The sequence below is a fragment of the Mchenga conophoros genome, linkage group LG20, assembly GCF_057382185.1.
Source record: "Mchenga conophoros isolate Kocher_MC1m ecotype Shallow Benthic linkage group LG20, M_conophoros_male_GT1.1, whole genome shotgun sequence".
Taxonomy (NCBI): Eukaryota; Metazoa; Chordata; class Actinopteri; order Cichliformes; family Cichlidae; genus Mchenga; species Mchenga conophoros.
In genome coordinates this window covers 19,097,697-19,115,656 of record NC_140545.1, presented here as the reverse complement: position 1 = coordinate 19,115,656, position 17,960 = coordinate 19,097,697, and the positions used below count along the sequence as shown (strand labels likewise).

The following is a 17,960-nucleotide window of genomic DNA, read 5'->3' as shown; positions in this document are numbered from 1 at the left end:
TGGGTTTTGTTTTGTTTGTTTGTTTTGTAACAGTATAAACAATGAAAGGTGGTGGATTGGCCAGATGCTGGCCGGTGTGTAAAAATAACTCAGTTGTTTGGTGGTGGCTATGGTGGAGCTTTCACAGAGGCCAGCAGGTGGATGAGGAAAAGGGAAGGCAGGAGGAGGAGAGACCCGAGGCGGCCGCCGGTCCGAGTGTCAGGTGAACTGAACTTCAGGTAAGAAGTTATGACCTGCAGTCTATCTGGGTCAGATATAAACCAAGTTTAGTTGTAGCTATTTTCGTTGTGCTAACTTTTTACAATCAGTTACAATAACTCGTACTGCATACTAGCTAGCATGTCTGGGCGGGTGCTATGATGTTACTGATAGTGAACTATATTTTATTCATAAGGTTAGTTATTAGAGTTGCCAACCATCCCATAAAAAACGGAATCGTCCCGCATTCAGAGAAAATATTACGCGCTTTGTATTGTGTCCCGTACTTCAGCTAGAATGGAAAAAGACACAAAGCTGGAGTTATTCGGCTTCTGTACGCTGTCAGCTGCCTCTTCTTTGCTCATTCTTTCCCCCTCTCTCTCTCCTGTTGCTACTTCAATCATGAAACTGATCAATGATCAGCTGATCGGCTTTTCTCTCTTGTTTGTTTATCGCCCACTTTGCGCCAGAAAGAGGAAACCGGCCAATTTTTTGTCCCAGTCCAGCCCTGGATACAACTAAGTTTAAAGATATAATTTATCCACTGTTGTCTTCTTCAACGCCCTGTGCAAACACAGTGCAGAGCAATGACCTGAACACTACTCCACAGGTCGGTTACACTGTTAATAATTTTATTTCGTCACTACCTAAAACTCTGGATACTGTAGCTCCTCTGAAAAAGAAAGCCTTAAAATTAGAAGTACTCGACTCCCTGGTATAACTTTCAAATACACATCTTAAAGCAGATTGTCATAATCCTGGGCCATGTTGGCCCAGCATTCTTAGTTTCATGTATTTTTGTATTTTGTTCCTTATTTGACTTCCCCTTGTGACTTTTACCCCCTGTGTGCCCCTCTGTGTATCTGTGAGCCCTCGTTTCCCCTTGTGTTTTATTCCATGTTTTCCCCAGCCCGTTATGTCTGTGCTCTCCCCGTGCTCCCTCTCTCCTCCTGTCTGCGCCTCTGTGTACTTCCTGTTTTACTTTGACAGTCTCCCGTCAGTATGCGTCATGTTGTGTTGCTCCTGCCCTGTCTCGTTACGATTATCTGTGTCAGCTGTGTTCCCCGTGTGCTCCCACCTTCCTCGTTAAACCTCTGTGTATTTATGTCCGCGTCTCCCTCTGTTCAGTGTCGCATTCTCCTCATTCATGGCTGTGTGTTTCTCTGTGTGCTAGTGTATTGCTTCCCAGTGTAGTTTCTTATCAGTTTGTTTCGCTGTTTCCCTCCAGCAATAAAGCTGTGTTTTGAGTTCATTCCTGCCTCTGTGAGCTTGCGTTTGGGTCCACTTCCTGCCTGCCACACAGCCGAATCATGACACAGATAACTCGTAAGCTGGAGAGAAAATAGCATCTCATTAACTTAGAAGATCATCATTTAACCTGGAAAAATTGTTTGTTGGTTTGAAAAAAAAATTAAAAGACCTGCATGAACCTGGAACATCTTACTATTCATCACTAATTAAACAAAATAAGAACAACCCTAGGTTTGTCTTTACCACTGCAGTCAGGCCGACAAAAAGTCAGAGCTCTGTTGAGTCAACCATTCCTTTAACCTTAACTAGCAATGACTTCATGAAGTTCTTCACAAATAATTTTTAACTATTAGAAAAAAATGCTCATAACCATCTCACAAATGTAGTATTATGTACAGCTTCTTTCATATTTATCTAGAATCTTTTCTCCCTTATTGAGTTAACTTCAGTAATTACTTACTCAAACCGTCAGAATGTATTTCCTGCAGGAAGAGCAATCTTGTTCTTACAGTAGATTTTTCATTTTAAATATTTTAAGGACAAACATTGCAAATTTAAATGTAGTAATGTTATATTGGAGCATCATTATGACACTATTATGAGATTATTAATAGAAGTGACGCCATTACTTTATTAAGTGCTACTCTGCTATGTGGAATCATAATAAGATACGATCTGCAATTACGGTATATTGTAAAAATACACGAGATTTCATGTCAATTTTAAGCTTCATCAAAAGGATTTGATTTAGTGTGTCATTTTCTTTAGATTAATTGTGAAAAAATGCATTTATTCATTTTTACTCTTTACAGATGAAAAGTAGCACTCATATGATGTTAGTTTAAATACAATGGGGGGAAGGGTGCCCTCATCCCCGTGCTTCAGATCGGCCCTGTCCGTGGAACTAACGGGATTAAAATCACTGCGATACCAGGAGGAGTTGCCTGTTTTGGTGCTCATTACCGAAGCTGGGCCCACAGAAGCTGTCCTTTGCATACTGCATTTCCATCTGCCAGTTCACGGCCGGAGATATTTCCATCTATGCTGTAATCCCACGTATGCTCCTGTTTATCATGCCTGGGTACTGACAGGCTGCGGGACACAATGAGGACTGGTATCCGTGTCATCGCGCAGCCTGGAGCTGTCTGGCCTCAGCACGTTAGCAAGCTAACCAATTTTTTCTAAGCAGAAGCCCTGCATTGCTTCGACATGCTAAAGGATTTCATGAACAACACACGGGAGGTTTCCTCCGACTTGACTGGAATACTGCGCACGGAAGTGCAGCGAGGAATCGTCAAGGTTTCCGACGACCGCAAGAAGCAGAGGATCCACAGGGCGTCTGTTGCTGTCTGACAGCCCCTACCAAACATGGCTTTACGGCTGCTTTTACAGGATATTACTGCCTCAGATTTCTAACATATAAACAGGAGATACGAGTTGACAGCATACGCATCATAAAGTGTTTGAATGGCGGCGTACACACTGTGTGCTGTGAATGGGACTAGGCGCTTACTGGCCACCGGCACAGGTTGTGTGAAAAGCACCGAGATATGACATGCACAAGAAAAAAGAGGAAAGCTGCTTTTGCTTCTTTAAACCTTTTGATTTTTAAAGGTAGTGTGCAACACTTTTTTTTTAAATACAGATTTGGTCCACCGGCAACGTTACCTATGCTTCTGTTTTTAGGCTAGAAGCCAGGTGCATCACCGTATTTCATGTAGACTGCAACAGACGTCTGGACAAGCAACCCACGGCAGGTAAGGAGCTCAGTATGACTGCCATTTAATATTGCCTACACAAAATGTCACACTTTCTGCTTCTGTGTGCCTGTATATTTATCTGAGTGCAGTAAGCTCTTGCTGGCATTTTTCTAGCATCCTCTAGGCCCAGACAATTGCAGCTTGCTAAGACTGTTGCCCTTTGTCTGCCCCAGCCTCTACAGGGTGAGCACCAAATGAGGGCCTCTGAATGTAGAACAAATCAGAATGTTGAAGCATGCCTCAGAGCAGCATAAATGATGTTGATGATAAATAATACAGGATTTCCAGCAGCTATACAACCTTGATCAGCACTGGGACTGCCAACTTATTTAGTATCATTTGATGTTTGGGCCATTCACAGAACACAGAACAAACTCCTGGGGGCATATAGACAACACTGTTTCAGGTTTTGAGACAGCCACCCTCCTTAAGGCTGGACTGTAGCACCCGGTGGCCCCCATGTCCTCAACAGACCTGTAGACTCCATGTAGGGAAGCCTGATGCTGGGTGCAGCTGTCAGAAACCAACAATGTACATCTCATCCAGTGAGCTTTGTCGCCTCCTCCCACCGATGTAAAGCTAGAGGTACTGGGTTGCTGTTGCTACCCAGTTCCTGACAGTGACTCTGCCCTCCGCCGCCAACCAACTTTCAGCTTGACAAAGCCCCTCCTTTAAGATGCACAGCCTCTCTCACAGAATTCACCACAGCTCCCAGCCTGTGGCTTAGCAGGGCTTCAATTCGTGTTGACAGTGTGCTCTTAGCTCTGTATTTTTGTAAATCCTATCAAATTAACTTCAACATAAATCCTAAAACGTCAGCAAGAGAATTCCTTCGGTAATGTGTGTTTTCCGATGGTTGTCAAATTGCTGTTTTAAACTGTCATCTCAGTGCTAAATTAGAAACATCCAGTTAAACAGTTAAACTCATAAGGAACAGTTATTCCTGCCACTTAGTGAAGCCAGGGATTTGAAACTCTGCTCTAATCCTCTTCTACCAAATAAACAGGGAAGAGCAGCATTGCTTTTTCACTTTTTGATATAGTCTTGAACAAAGCTAAAGTTTGAAGTGTCGGGATGTTTTGTTTTTACAAAGTGGGTTTGGGATTGAATTTGCTAATACAAGTTTAAATGTAGTGTCATCAATGACGGTTAGCCTTCCCGAAGCAGAAATAAAATGTGCTGAAATTAAGTCACCACTGTAATGCAGTGCTCTGGTTTCTCTGCATTGAAGAGTTATCATTTAAACCACAAAGTGATATTTTAGTTTGACATATCCACAAAACTGTATTTAAGAGTGTTCTGGTCTTCTTTCCGTGTGGTCGTGGTAGCACTGTTCTTTTTGAGAACAAAGCTTTTTTTCTTGCAGCCGTGGTATGGATGCCATTCTTGTTCAGTGTTCTTCTCTTACTCTTCTTCTCATCAAACTGAGGTTATTGTACTCGGCCCTGTTTACTGTTTGACATTTATTCAGCTGTGTGAAACCCCGGAAGAACCCTCCAGAGCAGTGGTGGTCCTAGCCTGTTTGGCGCCCTGGGCCCCCACCCCACCCACACACACACACACACACACACACACAGACAAAACATATTAAGGATTGTACATTAACATAAAACTGTTGTACACACACACATATAAAGACAGAGAGAGTATGCATAGTATGCAAACGGCTACAAAACAGCCATGATAATTCGTAATACAATGAGAACAGGACAAATCAACAATTGACAATGACTAATTAATATTAAAATCTGTAACATAATGTATTGTTTGGAGTTAAGTCTGTTACTGTTGCTATTTTTACCATTTCTTCTTGGAGCAACTGTAACACACATAATTTCCTTAGGGATTAATAAAGTATTCTTATTCTGATTGTTTCAGGATACATGACCTGCCATTATCCAATGACACATCTGCTTACCTGTATCTTTTTCTCGTTTCTCTTCCTCTTCTTTTCTCTTTTTTCTAAACTGAGGACCTGATGGCTTTGAACTTTTCTTGTCCATCTTCCATTGGTTTTAATTTTGCACTCTAGTATGAACAGCCATCCCTCAACCCGAGGATCACCACAACATAATCTAACACACCTACACCTTAGTTCACAGATTCACTTTGTCTAAGGTGCATTTCTGAGATTTCACACAGCCCAGGATTCAAATCATGAATACATAATGGGCTTGGATTTACAACATTATAAATGAAATGTGCTCTATTTGGAAGCAGCCGGCCCCTCCCCTTTCGATGGGTTGTGTGTGAGACTTTAAATCAACAAACTGTAAATTTTAAATTGTTATTGATCCCTTTACCCCTAGTCCTAAAGTGTATATTTATTTTCTTACTCTTCTTATATATATTGTTTGTTTACTTGCACTGTTGTAACTGGAGCCTCGTCGTCTCGTCTCTCTATACAGGGAGTGCAGAATTATTAGGCAAGTTGTATTTTTGAGGAATAATTTTATTATTGAACAACAGCCATGTTCTCAATGAACCCAAAAAACTCATTAATATCAAAGCTGAATGTTTTTGGAAGTAGTTTTTAGTTTGTTTTTAGTTTTAGCTATTTTAGGGGGATATCTGTGTGTGCAGGTGACTATTACTGTGCATAATTATTAGGCAACTTAACAAAAAACAAATATATACCCATTTCAATTATTTATTTTTACCAGTGACACCAATATAACATCTCCACATTCACAAATATACATTTCTGACATTCAAAAACAAAACAAAAACAAATCAGCGACCAATATAGCCACCTTTCTTTGCAAGGACACTCAAAAGCCTGCCATCCATGGATTCTGTCAGTGTTTTGATCTGTTCACCATCAACATTGCGTGCAGCAGCAACCACAGCCTCCCAGACACTGTTCAGAGAGGTGTACTGTTTTCCCTCCTTGTAAATCTCACATTTGATGATGGACCGCAGGTTCTCAATGGGGTTCAGATCAGGTGAACAAGGTGGCCATGTCATTAGTTTTTCTTCTTTTATACCCTTTCTTGCCAGCCACGCTGTGGAGTACTTGGATGCGTGTGATGGAGCATTGTCCTGCATGAAAATCATGTTTTACTTGAAGGATGCAGACTTCTTCCTGTACCACTGCTTGAAGAAGGTGTCTTCCAGAAACTGGCAGTAGGACTGGGAGTTGAGCTTGACTCCATCCTCAACCCGAAAAGGCCCCACAAGCTCATCTTTGATGATACCAGCCCAAACCAGTACTCCACCTCCACCTTGCTGGCGTCTGAGTCGGACTGGAGCTCTCTGCCCTTTACCAATCCAGCCACGGGCCCATCCATCTGGCCCATCAAGACTCACTCTCATTTCATCAGTCCATAAAACCTTAGAAAAACCAGTCTTGAGATATTTCTTGGCCCAGTCTTGACGTTTCAGTTTGTGTGTCTTGTTCAGTGGTGGTCGTCTTTCAGCCTTTCTTACCTTGGCCATGTCTCTGAGTATTGCACACCTTGTGCTTTTGGGCACTCCAGTGATGTTGCAACTCTGAAATATGGCCAAACTGGTGGCAAGTGGCATCTTGGCAGCTGCACGCTTGACTTTTCTCAGTTCATGGGCAGTTATTTTGCACCTTGGTTTTTCCACACACTTCTTGCGACCCTGTTGACTATTTTGAATGAAACGCTTGATTGTTCGATGATCACGCTTCAGAAGCTTTGCAATTTTGAGACTGCTGCATCCCTCTGCAAGATATCTCACTATTTTTGACTTTTCTGAGCCTGTCAAGTCCTTCTTTTGACCCATTTTACCAAAGGAAAGGACGTTGCCTAATAATTATGCACACCTGATATAGGGTGTTGATGTCATTAGACCACACCCCTTCTTATTACAGAGATGCACATCACCTAATATGCTTAATTGGTAGTAGGCTTTCAAGCCTATACAGCTGGGAGTAAGACAGCATGCATGAAGAGGATGATGTGGACAAAATACTCATTTGCCTAATAATTCTGCACTCCCTGTATACTGTACTGTAGCGGAGATGACAATAAAGTTTACTTTGACTTCAGCAGCAAGCAGGTGCACCGAGGGCTCTCGCGCTCACTTTTCGTGTATAGAATTTCAAAAAAACATCGGTGCAAATTATAAGTCTGTATCATGATGTCTGGTGTTTTCGTGTTTGTTGGTTTGTTTTTATTTTGTTTTATTTTGCGAGTTGGTTATTAGACGCTGCTCCAGCCGGTCAGTGAATCCCCCGCCACCCCGCCCTCTCCTTTCTGCGCCGCAAGCAGCAGGCGCACCTCGCAAACGAAGGGCACCCTTACTCCCAGCAAATGGGCAATAGAAAACCGATCGGTGCCTATGCCATTCCCAATATGCGCTGGCTGGCGTCGGGGCAGCATGAGCACGATCTTTTTTTTTTTTTCTTTTTTTTTTTTGCCAATGCCCGTGATGCCGCCCCACGAAAAAAATTGAAAACGATGTGCTGGGAATTTGCTGATTTCCCCGGCTCAGATATTTGAAGTTTAAAGTCTGAAAATATGTTAAAAGTTTATTTTGCAACCCAGAAAGAGTAATAAGAGTAATATTAAAACTAAGTAGCTGCAGTAGTAGTAGCCATTGTTGGAAACTGGAATGGCTGGGCCAGTCTGGGATATGGTTTTTCAGTTTTGTTGTCCGGGTGGAAATTCATGAGAAATTCGGGAGAATGGTGGCTCCAGGAGATTTTCGGGAGGGGCACTGAAATTTGGGATTCTCCCGGAAAATCGGGAGGGTTGGCATGTATGCCTCTGTACCGTGACCTTAAGATTATGCTTAAAACCCCCAAAAGTTGATTCTGTTCATCTGGACATAGCGTTTTCAATGTGAGAAACCTTTCATCACTCATCCAGCCTCAGCTGACTGCAGGTTTCCGCAACCTTACAAAGAGTACATAATGGCTGAAAGTAGCACCACTGGCGAACAATGGGCTGTGAGGTCAGTTTCTTGATCAATAATGTGCAAATTGTCATGACCATTGATGAAAGACCACTGATCAATGGCCATGAGTACCATTCACAGAGAGTTTGGGAATGGCTGCAAAGATGGTCCCCTCTTCTATAGCCACTAGATCACGACCAAACCATGAGAGATCCAGGCTTTTAAACATGAACACTGATAAGGTGGATGGTCTCTCTCCTTTTTAACCCAGGGTCCATGTTTTCCAGCAAGAACCCAGGAACAGTTTTCCACATTGCCTCTGTCCTTTTGCATAAAGAAGGCAACAGCATTTCTGTAGCCTATTCACATGTGACTTCTTTGCATGGCGAAGCTTTAACCTGCATTTGTGGATACCACAGCAACCTGTGCTCATAGACTGTGATTTCTGGCAGTGTTCCTGAGCACAGTGATGTCCACGATAGAGTGATGTCTGTTTTTAATACAGTGCTGCCCGAGGGTCTGATGATTACAGACATTTGTCCAGATTCTCTGAATCCTTAGACAATATTTTGTTCCGCTTTTTCACCTTTTCATTTTCATTATTTTAGTTAGTTTCCTAATTGCAGAAGATAATAACATAAACTTTATAGGGCTGAACATCACACAGGGTATCAGAAGTATGAAGACACTGTGACGATCAGAGTTAGTATAAGCCTGTACACTCTGAGTAGTTTTATTGCTTTTTATTATTTGATCATGTTTCTCTTTAGTGTTTAGTAGTAGATCTTTTTCAGAATTTCAGTGTAGATGTTAAAATATAAATACAGCTTATTCACAGTGTTTAGTTATCCCTAGTCAAAAATAAAGGTTGTGAAATTTGACCAAACTGATAAAGATATTATGTATATTTTTATTTCAATTCAATTAGTTTTACATGTCCCAATCCAGCTAGCACTGGTTTGTTTCATAACTGTTATTATCGTTTTTAAAATGATTTTTCACACCTTGTGTTCAGTGTCATGTACCTAAAATTTAACCAAAAAATTAAACAAGTGTCACAGCAAATGGATATTTACCACTAAAGTTCAGTAAAAGGAATAAAAGGGAGGGGATTTCACTTCAATTCTTAAATTAAAAAAATATTTTTTTAAAAATTGACTCTTAAGGGGTCAGGTGAGATTTTATTCCTCAAATTTGGTTGATTATATATGAAATGGCCCAATCGTCATGATTTTCAGTACTCATTTGTAGACTAACACGTGAAAACTCCGGGCGAAGTCATGTTGAACATTTCTGAATTATGTTTTAAGTATGTTTTTGACGTTGCCACCAAAAATGCGGTTTCTGCGTTAGAGAAAAAGAAGCCATGTGTTGTTTTGTCCTTTTAATCTGTGCTAGTAATACATGAGTGACTGAAATGATTTTTAATTTCTGATGAAGAGCCATCAAACGCCTAATTCTTGATCTCCTCTGGTTGTTTTCAGGACCCGTGTGAGGATTAAGAGGCAAGAGGAGAGGTCACAACAACGAAGGGACTTTGCTCGAAATGGAGCAATGTGGGGAGGTGGTGGTGGAGTGGTGACTTTGTTGTCCAAAAAAAAGGTGTTATGGGTGGGGGGGCATTTGGGATGGCAAATGGAAATGAGAGCAGTGAAGGGCCTGTGGGGCCAATGGCAGCAGTGGTGGCTACTGCAGAAGGCATGGTAGCAGACAGTTCATCCTCCGTTATCTCTACGTATATTAAACTGGTGCTACTTGGGCTGATCATATGCATTAGTCTGGTGGGGAACTTGGTGGTTTCTCTGCTTGTACTCCGGGACCAGGCTCTGCATAAGGCACCTTACTATTTCCTCCTGGATCTGTGCCTGGCAGACAGCATTCGCTCAGCTATCTGCTTCCCCTTTGTGCTGGTGTCTATAAAAAATGGCTCAGCGTGGACCTACAGTGTGCTCAGCTGCAAGGTGGTAGCCTTCATGGCAGTGCTCTTCTGCTTCCATGCTGCCTTCATGCTCTTCTGCATCAGTGTAACACGCTACATGGCCATTGCACACCACCGTTTTTACTCGAAGCGCATGACATTCTGGACATGTGTGGCGGTAGTGTGCATGGTATGGACGCTATCTGTGGCAATGGCATTCCCGCCTGTTTTTGATGTGGGCACCTATAAATTCATTCGTGAGGAGGACCAGTGCATTTTTGAGCATCGCTACTTCAAGGCTAATGACACACTGGGCTTCATGCTAATGCTTGCTGTACTCATTCTAGCCACACATGTCGTCTACATGAAGTTACTTCTCTTTGAGTACAAGCACCGCAAGATGAAGCCAGTCCAGATGGTGCCAGCTATCAGTCAGAATTGGACCTTTCATGGGCCAGGAGCTACAGGCCAAGCAGCTGCTAACTGGATTGCGGGTTTTGGTAGGGGCCCGATGCCACCCACTCTGCTGGGAATACGGCAAAACTTGCACAACCAGAACCGGCGACTCTTAGGCATGGAGGAGTTTAAAGCAGAGAAGCAGCTTGGCAGGATGTTCTATGTGATCACATTACTGTTCCTGGTGCTCTGGTCTCCCTACATAGTAGCTTGCTACTGGAGGGTGTTTGTCAAGGCTTGCACAATACCACACCGGTACCTCTCCACCACTGTGTGGATGAGTTTTGCCCAAGCAGGGGTCAATCCTATCGTCTGCTTCTTCCTTAATAAAGACTTGAAGAAAGGGCTCCTTTCCCACCTACCAGCCTGCTGCAGGACTAAACCTCATCTGCCACGAGAGCCTTACTGTGTCATGTAACTAGAGATGATGAAGAAAAAAAACAATGGGCAGCCTACAGATGTATTGTATATTGTGCTTGAGTTATTGTGGCATTTGATGCAATGGAAGGTATTTTTAAGCAGTGAGTGGCAACTTGTGAGTGTAGTGTTAAAACACTGGAATGGTAAGCATGTATTTCCATCTGTCAACCAATTTTCACTCTAAATTCAACAGCATACATGAGGTCAGATCTTGACTTTCGATAACAGGAGAAACATACATGTAAATAATATGCAGTCACTGGGAAAACCAAGACAGACAAATAAACTAAGCTTAAGATTTTAAAAAAAATGCCATTTAGAAAAGTCTTGAATACAAAGGATGTTGGGCTTGTGACAAACAGAATCCTAAAGGACGTAATAAATCCGCTTTTAGTCGGAATCTTAATGTCATCATTATACTGGAATAACTGATGATTGTCCAGCAGCAGTGGCTGATGAGAGTAAAAAAGTGCTCAGCTAGATTCAAACCAGCATTCGTGTTGACTCACCAGTTTTATTAGAATGTCAGTTTTAGTTCACAACAACATAAAGTTTCCAGAAATACAAACGTTAGTTCAAGAAAAGATGTGGAAGGTTGTTTAATGCATTTAGCTGGTGATTACATTGTTGCTGAGTCATATTAATCAAGTATCAACAGGTCATTTATGATCAAATGGAGGTACAGTGGACCCCACAAACACCTTTTAGTGCCCCTGTAGTGGTACGGTACATGGCACCGTTCACAACTGAAACATTTTAGATTGACTTAAAAACATGAATAAATAACAAACTGAGACTGGAGAAACCAAGAATTGTTATCCAATCCTCACAACAAAATGCCGTCACATTATAGGGTGTCGATGTGTTTTCAAGTTTCAGTTTTGTGATTTAACCATCAGTGAGGACGCATAAAGATGACGAGGGTGTGCTGTTGAACACAGATTTTAGCAGGACTTGTAAAAGTCAGAATAAAGGGAGCTGCAGAAACATGCTAACAGACTAAAAACCAAAGTAAAACAGGCGCTGCAGAGTAAATGTACCGTAAAGAATTGATGCAGAATCTCAAAGCAGACAGAAGGATTTTCTTTCCTCAAACACACTGTTTGTTTGCTAGTCACTAAAGCAAACCTTCAATCTGTGTTGCCTAAAACATATTCTCGTTGTTGCTCATTAGCTCAACAGAAAATGTGCAGTAGGGGATGCTTTTCAAGCTTTGAACATTTGCAGATAGAACAATTATTTGTTTTTTCATGTTTTGTTTTTTCCTAAGGACAAATCTGAAGTTACATCTGCATCTGTTACTTGAGCAGCTTCACCTTCATTTTAAAGCAGAAAGACGATTAGCTTTACCAGGCATAGCAACCCAGGATTTTTTTAACCCTCAAGCGACCAAGCCATTTCAGTTGGTATTCTAATGACCGAGTGTGCTATCAGGAATACTTTTTTATGATTTGTTTGTGTATTTCACACTACTACTGTTTCCTTTATCCATGTTAGATATTCTGAAATGCTCTGTTGTCATCAAGTATTGTTTTCAACCATTTTTATGCAAAAAAGATTTAAAATACATGTTGTACAAACAAAATGACATTTAAACAGTCCTTGTCTGTTATTTCTTAAAATACATACATGAAATAATTTTTTGGTTTCAGTGATGTTAGAAAAATAATAATAATATGGAAGTGAAGGATGTTTAAGCTATATGAACTATGTGAATGATGCTTTACAATATAGTAAAATAATTTCAACGCCATAATTCTTGTGATCAGTGACAAATTACAGTGCAGAAGTTGGCATTAAGGATATCTATTTATTGTTTGGTTTTAGTTTGACACAAAATGTGGGGGATTCTTTATGATCTGAATTATTAGCTCATCTGGATAAGTGTCTGCTGTTAGTAGCCAATTTATTGCTCCTAGGTGGGTCTGTCCTGAGAGTACACCCTGAATAGATCTAACCACTTTAGCCTAGTGGCCAGCGTTTCGAGCCGTTGTTTGGTAGTTTGGACAGATTTTTTTGGGGGGTTTAAGTCTGGAGACTGTGCTGGACTCCATGTTTTCAAGCTCACCATCTTGTTCTTTGTTCCTGAGGTAGTTCTGGCGTAGTTTGGATCTATGTTTTGGGTCATTATCTTGCTGTAGGATGAATCCCTGACCAACTAGGTACATACCAGAGGGTCCTGCATGGTGCTGCACAATGCTGTGGTTTTGGTTCAGGGAGCCTCTCACTCTGTACAAGTCACCGACCCTGGATCCAGCAAAACAGCCCCAGACCATCACACTTCCTCCTCCATGTTTGACGGTTGATACCACACACTGTGGAACCATCCTTTACCTACTCGACGGTGTACAAAGATCCTGTGTGATGAACCAAAGATTTCAAATGTTGATCCATCAGTCCATAATACCTTCTTCTTCAGTAGTCCAGTGGTGGTATTTCATGTCCCAGCCAAGCCTCTTTGTCTTATTCTGACGTCTGGCTTTCTTGCTGCAACTCGTCCTGTCAAACCTGCAGCTCAAAGTCTTCTCTTCACAGTTGAAACTGAGACTTTCTTACTACGACCACTGTTAAGCTGTGCATGAAGCTGTTTTCCTGTCAGCCGCCTATAACACAAGCTGTTAACTCTCAGAAACTTGTCCTCTGATTCAGTTGTGTCTTTGGGTCTGCAGACCTCTTCCTGTCACAGTTTGTTTCTGAGCCTTTGGATGGTGAAGGAAACTGTACTCACTAACACCTTGACTTTCTTTGCGGTTTCTGCATTGGGGCGATCGTGGCTCAAGAGTTGGCAGTTCGTCTTGTAATTGGAAGGTTGCCGGTTCGAGCCGACTGGATTGACAGTCTCGGTTGTTGTGTCCTTGGGCAAGACACTTCACCTACCGCCTACTGGTGATGGCCAGAGGGGCTGATGGCGCAATATGGCAGCCTCGCTTCTGTCAGTCTGCCCCAGGGCAGCTGTGGCTACAACTGTAGCTTGCCTCCACCAGTGTGTGATTGTGAGAGTGAATGAATAGTGGAATTGTAAAGGGCTTTGAGGGTCTCAAAAAGCGCTATATAAATGCAATCTATTATTATTATTATTATTATTATTATTATTATTATTATTTCTCTGTAGGACACACCAACATTTATAAGTGTTATGATGGTCTGTCTCTCTTCCATTGTTAATCGCCTTTTTCTCACCATTTGTGTACCATCACACTACTATCTGCAGTACAATACTGTTCAACTGATGCTCATGAGGGTATGGTACCACAGTGTGTTCCAACACTGCTTATATGCAGACAGAGGGGGTTGGAAGTAATCCAGAAAAGTTGGAACAGCTGTAGGAATTAGTAGCACCAGCTTCAAGGCTTGATCAAGCTCCATTGTTGCAGAACAGCTTTAAATTGTTAATCCATTTTGTGCTCCTGAAAAAGGCCTTTTTGCATAATTCTGAAATGTACATTATTTTTCAGTTTAGGGAACCTTACCTTTTTTTTTTTTTTTTTTTTAACCTCTGGCAGTTCACCACTTACTTTTGTACCATTTCAAGCTATTCATTGTACTTGAACGACTTGAATTGCAATAAATAACTGGAAAAATTAGGGTGTTCTAAAACTTTTGATCAGTAGTGTATATAAAATCCCACTCACCCTGCGGACCGTCTTTATCCTTCAAGCTAGGGTCTTGTACCAGAACCCTGGGATCTTTAGGGTCCTGCACAGTACATGTGCTGATCCTAGGACTGCGCCCTTCTGAACAGAGACCTCACATCTGTTTCCAGGGATCTGCTGAAGCCACTCCCCCAATTTAGGGATCACTTTCCCAAGTGTTCCAATTACCACAGGTACTGTTCCCTTCACCCTCCACATCTTTTTGAGCTTCTCTCTCAGACATTGGTATTTCTCCAGCTTCCCATGTTCCTTCTTCCTGATGTAGCTATTACTTGGTATAACTATATTTCATTACAGCCATCTTCCTCTTGGTTAGCCATCACCAGTTTATCCATCTATACCTGGAAGTCCCATATGATGTTAGCTCGGTCATTCCCCACCACCCTAAGGTGTGTACCCCATTTTAACCCTGGGACCTTCCAGGCCATGCTTGGCACAGATGTTCCTGTATACTATTCCAGCCACTTGCTTTTGGCGTTCCATGTATGCCCTGCCTGCTAGCATCTTGCACCCAGCTGTTATGTGCAGGATTGTCTCGGAGGTATCTTGGCACAGCCTGCACCTGGGGTCTTTCCTGTTGTGGTAGACATTAGCCTCAATCGATCTTTATGAAAAATGTAAACATTTTTAGAATGAAAAAAATCACAGTGTGACAAACCCTGAGGCACTAGGTTCGTCAGTTAATCTACTTGGTCACTTGAAGGTTAAAATTGCAATCAGGAGGTAGTAACTCAAAAGTAACATTTTATTCATTATTTCTTATGTTTAAAAATGTAGAACAAAGTCAATATTTTTAGTTGCAATGCTGAGTTATCAAGGACACCCATTTAAACACAGGACACAAAGTCATAGCAAGTTGGCATGCTAAACAAGAACATTCCTCTCTTCCCACGTTTAAACACACGAATGTTAGGTTAATTGAGGATTCTAAATTGCCCACATACAGCATGTGAGAACAATAAAGTGCTTGATGTATATTTAAAAAAGTGTCATATGAATGTATGCTATGAATGAAAAGCGCTGTATAAATGTTAGTATCACTAGTCACTTCATATCCCTATTTTCGTTTTGACAATGACCTTAAAGCAGCTGAAAAAGAAAGATACAAACAGTGTCAGCATCCACTTTATATTTATATTGCAAAACTGATTGGATCTAATAGTCATTACAAGAGAGCGTACACTGGAAGACATAGCTATTGCTTTATTTTTGCCTAAATCTAGATAAATCAATTAAACTATGCGTCTTCTGCAACTTTTTACAACTTATGAAGGTGGAAAGAGATCACAGGGCAGAGGTGTTGTCAGTGCATGTCTAAAATCACAGCATACCGTTAAGCCTGTGAGGGTAAAAAGCGTGTTTGTGGTTAGCCCTTTGTTTCTGTCATGGCATATGGCCTTACTTCCATACAAACACCAAACCAATGCAACTGAGTAGCCAAGAGTATAAAAATGTTTCTTCTTCTGAAGTTATTGAGCAAGGAAAGGGAATACTCTGGGCACTTGCACTTTCCATCAAAAGCTGGTGGAGTCACCAGCAGAAAGTGAGAGCATCAAAAATGAAAAGTGACTTTTCTATTGCAACTTGTTGATACGAGTGAGGTCTAATCTGGTTTGTTGCAGTTTTTCTATGTTCTTCTCCTTTGGAATATCAACCCGTGGAATGAAGGGGAATGATTGCTCTTTCCATTTCCATTTTTGACAAAGCCACAGGAAAGTGTGCATCATGTCTGTTTTTAATTGCCTTGGGCAAATTATCTTTTGTAAATTTACTATGACTTCTGAACTATTTGGTGTGTATTATACTGACAGGTAACTTTGAAATGCAGCGAAAAGCTTCTTGATTATCTTAGTTTTACTGTGTGTGTGTGTGTGTGTGTGTGTGTTTATTTCTTTCAGCAGGTGTGAATGGGTGTATGTGTAATGTATTGGTTGCATGGATGTAATAGGAAAGTCACAAAGGAAACACATACCATATGCATAGCGCATTTCAGAAATATCACTTCTGCGAATTCTTTCTCAGAACTTCTCTGTTGACCTTTTTCCTGTCACAAAGATATGAATGTGTTTTCAAAACAATGACTTTTAAGTCCTTTTTCAAAACATGTTATTAATTGAATGTTTTTTAGTTTTTTTTTGTTTTTTGTTTGTGTATGTATCTAGGAAAAATCTATGAAGCTTGAGCTCAAGATCAAGCATCCAGTCATTCCCAGTGCACAAATCTGGCCTTATCCTGAATGTTTAATTATAAAGTCATTTTCAACTAGAATTCTAAAATATACACATGGCATCACTTTTACATCAAAAAGGGGTCAAAAGGTTGCTATCTTTGAAAGATGACCCCAAATTATCCTGATTGGTTCTTCTTCATATCTTACAATTAAAATACTTAAAGGCTGTAAAAGGATTTTTCTTCTGACCACCACAAATCATGTGGCACAGTGGTTGGTTTCCCATGTTCTGTATTTAAAAGAGGAAAAATAGGTGATTGAGCCATATGCATGTCTCTGGCAAGTTATGATTTCTGTTGTTGGTTTTGTAATGAGAATAAATTATATACTTGAAACAATGAGAACATGGTTATGATTATGAGTAGTTGGTATCAACACAGTTTGCTCTGATGTGATGATTTCATACTGTGCTCAGCTTTGCTATAGCTGACGAACAGTGATGGTGGTGATCATCGTGGGCAGCACAACTGTTCTGACAGTTCATCAAAAACTATAAAAACCAGCAAATATATTTAGTTTCATTTGCTGAGAATTTGTGTTTTAAGCTAACACTTTACACTTTGTTCAGCTAATTGTTTAAAACCTCCAAAGATGTGAGTCCTAATATGGAGTGGTAAAACTCGCCTGTAAGTGATGTAATCATATCCTGTTCCCGAAACTTGGTTTCATCTGCTCAAAGTTTGTCTTTGTTGGGTTTTTTTTTTTTTTTTTTTTTTGAGAGCTGTGCTTTTACATATTTTCCTGTTCTTTAGTGTAGTCAGTGGTTTCCATCTTGCACTGTGAATTCTAGTAGCTTTGCTGACTTAACTTTAACAAAATAACTTAACTTTAACAAAGGTTAAATTAACTTTTGTTGATCTGTGGAACCAGCACCCGAATACAGGAAGTCTGAATCAGCTCTCTGTTTAAATAGTTTGTTCTCTGATCCTAGGAGTATTATCGAGTAGGCAGCACAGAGCTTGGATGGAGCTGATGGGCAAGGGAACTCGCCCAGTTTATTCTGCCTCTGTCCTCCGGATGTCTACCCCACCTACTCGGATAAAAAAAAAAAAGAAAAAAAGGAAGAACATAGTGAGTACCCTTCCAGGCCCTGTCTTCTACCAGCCACGCGTGTTCCAGTAACTCCACTATAGATCAGTGCTTTGACTAGGTTTAATTCAGTGGCCTCAAGGGAACACTAATCAGCCAAGGATGATCACGTGATCGTG

At 41.0% G+C, this 17,960-nt stretch overlaps 1 protein-coding gene across 1 annotated transcript; it reads left to right on the top strand.

Annotated features, from left to right (window-relative positions):
• Nucleotides 1–2,357: 2,357 nt before the first annotated feature.
• Nucleotides 2,358–17,096, top strand: gpr173 (G protein-coupled receptor 173). The gene is made up of 3 exons (XM_085258734.1): nt 2,358–3,063; nt 3,136–3,206; nt 9,560–17,096. The coding sequence occupies exon 3, from the start codon at nt 9,683–9,685 to the stop codon at nt 10,865–10,867; it is 1,185 nt and encodes a 394-aa protein (XP_085114860.1). The 5' UTR covers nt 2,358–3,063; nt 3,136–3,206; nt 9,560–9,682; the 3' UTR covers nt 10,868–17,096.
• The last annotated feature ends 864 nt before the right edge of the window (nt 17,097–17,960 follow it).

Bases quoted from the DNA above. Each gene is read 5' to 3' on its own strand.
- gpr173 (XM_085258734.1), top strand. From the start codon at position 9,683: ATGGGTGGGGGGGCATTTGGGATGGCAAATGGAAATGAGAGCAGTGAA.